We start from the raw sequence: 11969 nt of genomic DNA, 5'->3' as shown, positions 1-11969 counted from the left end.
TCCACTGAGAAATACTCATGGCCGTGAGTAAGAGTGTACACCAGTTTAGCACTGTTTCCGTACGTAGGGTCATCTGCGTCTGTTGCTGTTACCTGGATGACAGATGTACCTGTGAGAAAGAGAGGGAGAGAGGGAGAGAGAGACAGCAGATAAATAGCAGATCGAGAGAGGGAGAGATATACAGAGCATGAGGGAAAATGTAGAATACAGAGAGAGGATCAGGAAGGTAATGGATGGATATGGATGGTGCATACAATTCATGTAACAAAATGTGTGTATAGTGCTTTGTTTTGGTCAGCTCTTGGTATTATAAGGGTGAGCTTGCTCTCTGTGGTGGAAGGACTGCAGTACCGATATTGGCCATCTCTGGTACGGTGGCACTGTATGGCCCATCCAGAAACACAGGCGAGTTGTCGTTGATGTCCTGTACGCGTATGATGAACTGGGAAGATGGCTCCAGGGCACGTCCAGTCTGATGGTCAGTTGCCGTGGCAATAAGTCGATACTGGTCCTTCTCCTCACGGTCCAGGGGCTTCGTTACATGAATGTTGCCAGTCCGCCCGTCAATCACGAACACTGACCCCGCCCCTTCCCCTTTCAAAGTGTACTTTGTGCTCCCATCACCCTTGTCCACGCTTGAGTGAAGCTTTGAAAGAAGACAGGAGAGGAGAAAAGAGAAAATGAGAAGCAAGGAAAGAAGGAAAGAAAGAGAAAGAGAGAAACAAAAAGAGACAGAAAAGGTTTCACCAAATTGATCCCCTCAATTAGAAGTGCCAGACAAAATCGATCGATCTATAAACTCCAGATAATAGCAGACTTAACTGCCAATGAATCGCTGAGCTTCTAGCCAGTGCTGGAAAATAAGCTTCTTTTAGTAAGTAATGAACCAACTAAAATGAACAGAAAGCTCTGGAAAGTTTTCAGCTTAAGGCATGCTGAACAGCGAGCCCACAGCGAGATGCAGCAGGTGTGTGGAGACCAACTGGGACCTACATGAGTGATGAGGCATGGCACTAATTAACTCACTGGACCACGCCAGTCACTGGGGTATTGTTTTGGAACACGAGCACACAAATGTACAGAATCACCCTGGAAACTCTGCACATAATCAGAAAACACACAACACACAGACAAAACCCACATGTGCCCCCTCCTGTTCCTCTCTCTCTCTCACACACACACACACACACACACATGGATACAAACACACATACACATATGCACATGTACACACACAGGCACACACACATAGAACCACACACACGTGGGTGGCACATGAAATCACATACACACACACACTCTGACAGCCTGCACGTCCATCTGTGTATCTCTGTCCCTCTCTCTCTCTCTCTCTCTCTCTCTCCATCTGCCTAAATCTATCTTTTCCCCTTTCAGTTTGTCTGTACCTCCGTCTGTCCGGAAGATTCGGCTCCTTTTTCCTCCTGCCCAGAAGACTTGCCATCTCTCCCCTCCTCCCCTAATGTGGCGCCTCGCCCTGTCCTTGTGCCAGTCACTACCTCTGCTGCATGTGGCAGACAGTCCACTTCTCTGCCATTCTCCCTCTTCCTTCTATGCATCCTTCTTTCCTTTACTCCCTCGCCTTTATATTTCTGCTGCATGGGAAACTGGTATGTTGAGGGAATTAAGATCTTGTTGCTGAGCTGGGTCAGGGTAAAAGCCCACGGACAGGGAGAGAGAGCTGAGGAGATTACACAGCCCTCAGCACTCTCCAAGCAGACAACCTCTACTACTCCTCTCACCCACAGCACACACACACACACACACACACACACACACACACACACATGCCATCTCCCTCTCTCACACATTTTCTCTCTGTCTCTCGCGTTTGCGTGCTAACACATACACAGATTACACACACATGCTCTCTCTCTCTCTCTCTCTCTCTCTCTCTCTCACACACACACATGCACACACACACGCACACACACACAAAGACACACAAACACATTTAAATGCACACACACACAGACACACTTACACACACACACACACACACATCTACACACACTTTCTCAACCCCCCCTTAAAACTGACTCATGCGCTGCACTGCAGACCTCAAAAAAAAAAAAGAAGAAAAAAAAAGACATAAGCAGTCCATCCAGCTGGCGCCTGAAGCTTCGCAGTAAGTGAAGATGGCATTTCTGAAATTTGACTGAGTAGTGCGGTCCTCCTGTCAGTCTGCTCACTCGCGTGGCTCTACCTCTCTACCTCTACCTCTACCTCTACCTCTCTCTCTCTCTCTCTCTCTCTCTCTCTCTCGCTCTCTCGCTCTCTCTCTCTCTCTCTCTCTCTCTCTCTCTCTCTCTCTCTCTCTCTCTCTCTCTCTCCACGCTTTGTGGCCACCTGGCTATCAGGCCCACAACAATCACGGCACCGCAAGCTTCAGATGCCGCATTACTGTAATGTGACTGCATGTATATTTAGATCAATGGATTAGCAGGATAAAAAACATCTTCATTTGCATGCTTCAAACTGTTTAGCGGGCTATGTGTGTGTGGTGCTGGGGGGGGGGGGGGATAAATGAAGTATTAGACAGTGGAAGCCACATGTGGTATTTTGCGGATGCTGTCACCAAGCTTGGTGCCGGGATATGTGAGGTGTGTGTGTGTGTGTGTGTGTGTGTGTGTGTGTGTGTGTGTGTGTGTGTGGGTGTGGGTGTGTGTGTGTGTGTGTGTGTGTGTGTGTGTGTGTGTGTGTGTGTGTGTGTGTGTGTGTGCGTGTGTGAAGACTGCCATGTGGGAGGACGAGATGTGGGAGAGCAGGATAGGGAGTAAAACTGAATCTATTTCACAGTTCATCAGGCGGAGGAGACTCATCAGTGGAAAGAGAAAACTGCACTGAGATGGAGCTCCTGGCCGATGAGGTGAACGGTGTCAAATTTGACTAATGCTAAATAAGTCAATACATTAATTAATTAATTCAATACATCTTCAACTAACACTAATACTAATTATAAGAGTATTAATAATAATGATTATGATCATGATATAGAAAATGAATATACTATCATCATAATGATGTTTGAATTATTAAATTGAATTATACATTATTACAAATAAAAACTATATCAGAAGGAAAAAGCAATAGGTTTCAGACGGGCGGGAAGATGCTATTTTTTCTCTTGGCCCTCACCTTGTGTTCATTTAAGAGCTCCAGTTTCCCAGGGCAGTTCAAGGTAAAGAGCACATGTATGTTTCATTCTCCTAATGTTCTCGCCTCTTTGAAAGGAGCCATTTGCTTCTCCAGAAGGAGGAAATACCACACCCTCAAAGCCAAGGGGTCACAGCAAAGACCATATCTGTGAGGCTACATGACTGGAAAGATGTCAGATCTCTGGATAGGGCCAAGATGACCTAGCTTTGAATCAGGGAGAGAACACTTTGCTGCCAGATTCCCTTGGAGACACACACACAGCATACACACACACACACACACACACACACACATACACACACGGGTATAGTGTTGCTTTGTGTGTTTGTGTGTGTGTGTGTGTGTGTGTATGCTGTGTAGGTATGGAGGCGACCACCGAAGCTCTCGTGGCCTTGTTTGTCACCATTAAAACCATGAGTCACCGTGTGTATCATGCCCCTCCAGTCATCATGTGTTTGTCCCTCTTGTGCATATTTTCCCGGCCAATCCCAGGTGGCATGATGTCATCATGTTCTTGCAGCCTTTTTGCCCTTCGTGCGTTCATGGTCTGAAGAAGCTGCTGCAGCCAGAGCCCCTTGCCCGGCGCGTGGGAGTTAGCCAAACGTGTCATCACGCATGCTAATTTGTTAAGGCTAGCTGGATCTGGCAGTGTGGAGGGTTAGTGGACTCAGACATGCCACTTTACAGTGGGGAAGAATCACTCAGAGAGGCAAAATGCTAAAAACGCTAACTCAGGATGCTAGGGAGATAAACACACGCCTAGATACGCTTGCTCAGTATATCCACGCTGATCCCTCCCCTGCTTATCCTGTCTGTGTCTTGCTAAGAGTTTTTTTGTCATTCCAAGCCCAAACACACCTTGGGATGCCTTGTTTGGTCTGCCCTGGGGATTTGTGGTTGAATAAAGTGGTGACTTAACTTCAGTAAACCCTTCGATTTTCCCATCACTGCAGCCAATAACCCACTGCCTCCACTCCCATTTCTGTGCTTACAGTTTCCTTACATTTTCTTTGAGTCCTTAGTAAAGCATTCTCTTTGAGTCTCTCTCTCTCTCTCTCTCAGTCACCCTCCACTCCTTCTATCTATCTGTCTCTGTGTCATCCGTTCTGTTTCTCTATCTCCCACTCTCTCCCTTTCCCTTCCTCCCACTCTCTCTCTCTCTCTCGCTCTTAGTTTCTCTAATTGCTCACTCAGTCCTGCTGTGCATCAGCCCATACGGTAAAATATTTTCACTGTGGGGATGAAATTAATCCAGTCCATAAGAACAAAACAGAAACGGAAAAAAGGAAATGTTTGAAATGATCTCTGATGAAGTTCTCAGCAGGCTACTCCCACTCCTCTTCTCTCTCTTTCCAAACAGCCCTCCCCTTCTCCTCCTACCACCTCCATCTCTCTCTCTCTCTCTCTCTCTCTCATATACACACTCTCATTCTCAGCATTATTTTGATGTTCGGTCTGTGCATATCTCCCAATTGGTTACCCACTATTGGGGATTCTCCTCTCCACTTATTCAACAGACTACTTTTATCCGCCTCTCAAAGCAGAGACACGTTCCTTGGGAACGTACCCTGCAATATTCCCCCCATCCAAGCATGCTGATATATCGCATTAAGCCCCCTCTCAGATATCACAGCTCAATAAAACAATCCTAAGAAACCTGTGTGATACAAGGCTGTTACGAGGCCCTGACATCATAGCAATCACGAGCAGAGTGCTTCAGAGAGCCGTGAAATCCGTGAAAAAAAAAAGCAAGCTATTGTCCCCACACCTGTATCTGCACACAATGCCAAAGCAAGAACAACAAACAGGCATAAGTCTCCGCCTTCTCGGACGAGCATTTTTTTTTTCCTGTAACAGTAGGTTGGCCCATGGTACAGCAGCCAGAGAGAAGAATTAAACATTTATAAGGCATTCACGGTGCTGGTGAGATTCCAAATAGTTTAAAATACAGTAGGCTGCTCCACTGGCTTGGCAGCAGTCCAAGCCACAATTGCAGCTAATACGATCCATCAACAGAGCTTGTTTCTCATCTGTGTACAAGTTGCTTATGGGTATCCACAAGGCATGTAATTGGATACACTGTGCCATGCCACATCTACATATAAATCAGTTTATTTTTTTTCCCTGCCATACACTGAGTTTAGTGGCATAGGGGGACCAAACTAATCAAATAGCCTCGATTTGCTTGTTATTACATTTTTGAAATACAACTCATTTTCCACTTCCCCTGAGAGTTTACCGCGGAAGTCCCGAAAATGAGTTTACACACTTCGATTATGAAGTCATAAAATATTACCACTGCTTTTGCTGAAACTTTTACACCTCCCCGACCCAATCACACACTACATCATGTTTACTGCCAGCCAAAGGGGGACCCAGCAAGCCTTACCCGTCCGATCAGCACCGGCTCCGGCCCGCTGTACTCCTCGATCACGAAGAACTGGTTCCAGGTCCAGCTCCTTCTTCCCCGCGACCGGGGCTCACCCTGGCCGACTCCTTCGGCCAGCTTCGTAAAGACCATGTGCCATGCGCTGCTGCTGCCACTCCCACTGCTGTCTGTGGATGAGGGGCCCACCCCAGGGCCGACTGTCTCCTCAGCATCCCCACCCGCCTCGGGCCACAGGCTGAGAATGTGACTGCCTGTTGCCATGTCGTCTCCGCTTGTGGAATCTGAGGGGATTTGGGGTGTTGCAAGGACATCATCTGCTAATCCACTTTGACTTGCTGATGTTTTATAACCCAGTGGGTCTCCCGAGGCCCCTTGTGCTGAAGCGGGGGATGCTGGGGTTTCTCTGATTTGAAGGTTGGAGCCTAGAGGTCTCTCTGATTGGGTCGGACGCAAGCTCCCGTTTGATGTTTCATTGTGAGGTGAAAAGTCTGCACGAGCAGGATATCCCGGAGAGCCGTCCGAGTTCTCTGACAAAAGCTTAACTCGCGCCTCAATTTCACGGGCCCTTGACTCCACTTCCGCCCCTGGGCTACGATTGGCCAAGTCTTTGAGATGTGCTGAGAAGTTTTCATTTTGTCCGTAGCCTAAACCTCTTAGTTCGGCCTGAGTTTTCAGCTCTGCCTCAGTTTTCAGCTCGGCCTCAGTCACTTGCACGCGGGACCGTTTGCTCACGGCCAGGGGCACTGAGTCGTCCCCCCCAACCTCCGAACACATAAACAGGCCAACGAGAAGCAGCACCGCCCAGGAGCTCATATTACAAGGCTGTCTCACTTCTCAGGAAGATGGCTACAGGTGATGCAATCAGACAGAGCCTGGTGACGAATGGTTGACTCCCTCTTTCATCCTCTCTCCCGCATCTCTTTCCTTGTACTGCTCTCTTCCCGTGATCTCATTGTAATTCTCTTACACAGTCCATGGGTCATTAAAGTTTGATAGTATTTCACCACTCTTCTTTCGAATTTTCTTTATTTTCTCACCCATAAACATTCATACAGTGTACATAAGCTGTGGGACTCCCAAAGTCTTCAGTGGAAGCCTGCAAGGAGAGATAATTGGATGACATGATTAGAGTAATCACCATTGTCTTTAATTAGGTAAGGAAGTAGAGCTTATGAAGACAGCTGAAAAAGATGTAATTTCATGGTACACTAATTAGAGTCTACGGACTGTTTTTAATATTTAATGTTGGTTTGTTTTTTTGTTTAATCATGATAAAGTGCACCGGGCATTTTTTAATGTGCTTTCAGGATGACATATGAGTCTACCAGTACAAATGAATGGGAATGTTTGGTCCCATGTTGTGTTAACATTCACATATAAGTGAGTACCCTCTAATAACTATACTTATTACAGTGTACTTATGCATTTAATAAATTATACTCTATACTCCTCAAGTAGATAATATTACATTTTACTAACCCTAACCTTGACCCCAAGGGCAATTTGTGAAAAGATAATATAATATAAACAGCACACTGCACTAATTTAGCAACTTTGTACCGTGTACCAATAAATACTTATTAAGTGTGGCCATGTTTTTCCCGTGTTACTATTCATGTTGAATATATTGTCAAACTTGTTAGACGAAGTTTTAAAATACAAATTAAAAGTATTTTTTTCTCATCTCATTCATGTTAGAGATTAATAGGATATTAGTTACCACAGTAAGCTCCTTAGTGAAGCATGAAATGATATACAGTATAAAAAAGCAAAAACAAACAAAAACGTTTCACGCCAGTACAACATGGATGCCTTCAAGAATACTAACTCACTCTATTGTTATGATTGACTGGCACAAACAGTTGTTTTCTAAACAACCTTGATGCAGTCATAAATGATTAAATGCTGGTGATATGTGATTGTTTATTCCATGGCAAATTGCAATTAGACTATATTAAAAATGCATACTGACCGTGTGATGTGCTCGTGTCAAGCTCCACACACTGAATATTTGATTCAAAGTCTTTGAACATGAAATGGCTTCAGCATTTAAGTCCGCCAGGTTTAAGAAAACCAACTGGTGTTGGATAAAAGGTACAGACCGCATGGGATTTAACAGGCATTTTTATTGCATTTCTGTATCCTACAGTACATAATGATTAGGTATAATTGAGGTTAGATTAGGCAATGGATCTATAAGATGAGAGGACACCATGAACCAGCTCTTGTGTTCAAGAGGTTGTCTCTCGTGGGAGATCTCAGTGTTGTACAGCACTTCAAAGGGGTCAGATGCTCTTTTTCTATCGCCCTATGAAGAATGTGCCCTCCAGAAAAAAATGGCCTCTTTCCCATACACCACAGAGCAGAGGTAAGAGGGAATCTCCCCAGGGCTGATTAATTGGACCCATAAATGCTTTAATTAATTTCTACCCTTCTCGCCCAAAAGTTTAACGATCAGAGGTTCGTTAGCAGTAGAGTCATGTCTGAGCCATCGATCTTTGAAGCCTGATGCGATGAGAGCTGTCGCCAACTTAACGAGACTGAAAATGTACAATTATAATTCATCCCTTAGCCCCTGCCCGTCTCGCCCGTCCACTCATCACTCTTTTTTTTTTTGGGTCCGGTCTCTTCTCTACACCTTTCAGAGAGATGCACAGTTGCACCTGCCCCAGATTTAAGGGATGGTCACAGACTTGTTTCAAGCAATTTAGGATTTGAATGTTCTCATTAAACTCTTCATGTCTTTTTTCTTTAAACTACTGCACAGACAAAATGGAAGTAGAGAGGAGAGTGACTGAGGGAAAGAACATTCAACTGCAACTGACGCGTGCGGAAACTTTAGTAGACGTTTGCTAAATATAGCAACACTAAAAAGCTTCATTAATGATAACAATCCAAGTGGTCAGTTCTCTGACGGCCATTAGACCTACTTATCCTTTTTCTTTGTTCTGCTGACTCTCACACCAGATAACAGCAAGAACAGGCTTCTTTGAAAAGGATTATGTGAGTCTAGACTAAATTGATTGCATTTAAATGAGTCTTTCAAAAAATTAAAATTGATATTTTTAACTTTGGAATATTATGACACTATTAGGGTATAAAGGATACAGTGCAGTAACTGAGAGTGTCTTAACTGTCAGAGATACAAATCACAAATCAATCAAGAAATCAGTTCAATTTACCAGCCACCATTTATCAGTAATAATGATCTGTAATTACCCACAGCATTTGGAATGACAGAGACAGAGAGAGAGAGAGAGAGAGAGATTAACACTAATTTACCTGGAACACAAACACGACTCATAAGTCATTACTCTGTTTCCTTCTCATGTTGAACTTCCTTCCAGATTCATTAGAACATCCCCTTAATGGACTCCCACTACTGCACTTGTATGTTCTTTCAAATATCCTGAATCTTCACAGTTCTGCTACATAATTAATTTATTTTGTCAGATCTGACTATCTCCACACAATTAAAACACCCTCAACTTTACAACAGAATCCGTTAATTAAAAGGCAAACGAACTGAGCTTCAGTTTTATGCACAACAGTGTACTCATCTGTGCTTAATTGATCGAAACTGGAGTGTTTACTAGAGGGATGTAAAAAGAGACAAACTTCCATTTATTTTCATAATTTGTCCTACTTTTTCCCCCAAAAAACTTCGCCTGGGAACAAAGAAAACATTTGGAGCGTTTGATCATGAGACATTTTGTTTACTTTGTTGCACGATCTCGCCTTTTACTCTGAAATTCGTCTGCTACTCGTCTCCCTGGTCTTTTGAGCAGAGAGATAACTATGATAGAAAAGGATAATGCTGTCTTCTCGACAGCACTTAAGCTCACATTAACACCATCTCATCAATATTAAAACAAATGGCCCTCTCCTCCATCTCTCCTCTAGCAAACCATGTTCACAGTTCCTCTCATCTTTACCCCATTTCATCTCTTTTTCCCCTCTGATGCTCTCCTATCAAGCATCTCTCTCTCTCTCTCTCTCTCTCTCTCTCTCGCCTTGACAACACACACCAGCCTCCTTTTCTCCTCAGCTCTGCATGTATGTGCTTCAAGTTGGGTTTGGATATATAATGTACTATTGTTAAAGGAGGGACTTGCCCTCACCTGTGCCTCATACTGATGAGATGTACAGGAGGGAAAGGTGGGCAAAAGAGGGAGAAAGGGGGTGATGCAAAGGCATACAAGAGTGAAAGAAAGAAAGATGACATGTCATGTGTAAAAGTGTGTGTGTGTGTGCATGTGTGTGTGTGTGTGTGTGTGTGTGTGTGTGTGTGTGTGTGTGTGTGTGTGTGTGTGTGAGAGAGAGAGAGAGAGAGAGAGAGCTAGAGAGAGGAAAATAAATACATTAAAAAACAATGAGAGATGAGGTTGTGTGAGAAGAAGACTGAGAGAACATGAGAGAAGAGATGCGATGTGAGAGATGGTGTTGGTGATTCACAAGTGCCAGCTCAGAGAAGGATGATGAGTGGTCACACACTTCCAAATGGCAAATCGTTGTTTCAGACCTCACAGCAAACGAGATGCTCTTAAAAATAGCTCCTTTTGCATTCCAGACAACTTCAGTGGTCAGACAGCAAGGAGCAACTGAAGGAGAGTAGGTTGCCTATCCATTTAATATGTATTCAATACGTATTTACAATCTGTCATTATACATTCTATACAGGCCCATAATTCAATCTTAGTCACACCAAAGGACATTTGCTCAATATGCCTAAAAGTCCATTATCTCCTTGACATGCTCCATCAATATCTGTAAAGGAGAGCTATCGGTCTCATTTAGTTATCACTGAAATCATTATTTTAAGGGATTAACATCAACTGCATTTGAAAGCGTTTTAACCAGTAGGCTATGACTGTTCAAATCACGCTGTTTATGTGAAACAGAAGGACGTGAAAACTAAATAGGCCAGTCAGAACATCCGAGAAAAAAAGCATTTTACCCTCTCATGCTTGGTCACACACACACACACACACACACACACACACACACAACAAAAATACACTTCAAAGCTGTTCATTAACATAGCATAGACACATTGCCTTCAGCCCACGGCACAGCCTCGTCATGTCAGTGAACGCTGCGCGCTGTGATCCATCTGACTCGAACGTTAATGTGATTTATACACATGGACTAACTGCAATAACTAAAGCTTGCCATTGTACTCTGCTGGCAAAACGATGCCGCACGCTTAACTTTCAGTGATTCTCGTGCAGATCCGTATGAGACCCGCGCGGGCTGCAGGTGAGCGCTGAACGCGTTCTCATGGAACCCGGTAACCGGTGCGCTGAGGCATTTTACCATCACGTTGGCACCATCTGTCAGAGCTTTTTGTGCGGTTCAGTCAACTGGAATTGACACAACACAAATTGTTCTCAGTTTGATCAGTTGGATAGCCATGACAGGATTGTTTTATGTCTCTATTTTCGTGTCGGGAAATACATAAAATATCCAACAAACAATCTTGAGAGCAGCTGTTCCGATCCTAAAGGCAAAATTCTCACCACATGACCATTCTATCTTGAATGAGCTCTAGCCCTCCGCAAACCTTCGACGTCTAGGCTACAATAAGAAAAGCAACAAACCTAATGTTTCTAGGACAAACACGAAGCCACTGAAATAATCTAAATGACCTAAATATTCGTTAACACTAATTCGCAGTTTTGTTCGCGTATCGTCCGCAATTAACATGCTTGACTAGAATTTACTCTCGACTCGTCGAGGAAACAATGTGGTCTAAGTTTGAAGGCTACGGCGACATAACGGTTCAACCTAGAACCAATTATTAACACGCGGACCAAGCTTGTAATTTTATTAAATTGCACATATTATTGACGTGATTAGAGGCTTCCTTACCCTGTGTTGACGATCTTGCGCTCCTCTGGTGTTTAGCCTACTCTTGGTTTGAGGTCGGCGAGATCCGAAATGACTGTCGTATCCCTCTCCCTCGCGCGCTCCCTTTCCCTCTCTCTCTCTTTCCCTCTCTCTCTCTCCCTTTCCCTCTCTCAAATACACTCACACACTTCCCCTCCTCGCATCCGTAACACTTCTCACCCCTTACCCTCTCACAATTACCTCTTACTATGATGCTCATCAGAACAATTACCCCGTGTTCTTTTCAAAACTTAACAGTGGCTCAAAGCAATTTCATTTTGTGTCTTGCTGTTGTCGAATCCTGGTTGAAATGTAGCACCACTGTTAACACTTAATTTTTAGAGCGTGTTTCACAAACACCACAGGGACTTGGAAGAGTCCTCCATGTCTAATGAGTTAGGGAGGCAGAGGCGGTATTACTGCAGGCACACACATGCAATGTCAACCAAAGGAAATTAGTTTTACAGTAGTGTTACAAGGTTTTTTGTCCCTAGTTAAGCCACTCAAGTTTTAG

The 11969-nt window shown here is 44.2% G+C and overlaps 1 protein-coding gene across 1 annotated transcript in view; it reads right to left on the bottom strand.

Annotated features, from left to right (window-relative positions):
• LOC105893950 (cadherin-24) overlaps positions 1 to 11958 on the bottom strand; it is a 25747-nt gene extending 13789 nt beyond the window's left edge. Inside the window, exons 1-4 of the mRNA XM_031575176.2 lie at positions 11438 to 11958; positions 5567 to 6662; positions 352 to 646; positions 1 to 109 (exon numbers count right to left, since the gene is read on the bottom strand). The exon at positions 1 to 109 is cut by the window's left edge and continues 11 nt beyond it. Of these exons, the coding sequence (XP_031431036.1) occupies positions 1 to 109; positions 352 to 646; positions 5567 to 6379 (1217 nt within the window). The 5' untranslated portion in view covers positions 6380 to 6662; positions 11438 to 11958. The remainder of the gene's footprint in view (positions 110 to 351; positions 647 to 5566; positions 6663 to 11437) is intronic.
• Positions 11959 to 11969: the final 11 nt, after the last annotated feature.

The sequence above is a fragment of the Clupea harengus genome, chromosome 10, assembly GCF_900700415.2.
Source record: "Clupea harengus chromosome 10, Ch_v2.0.2, whole genome shotgun sequence".
Lineage (NCBI taxonomy): Eukaryota > Metazoa > Chordata > Actinopteri > Clupeiformes > Clupeidae > Clupea > Clupea harengus.
The sequence above is the reverse complement of the archived record's forward strand: the minus strand, read 5'-3'. Positions and strand labels throughout refer to the sequence as shown.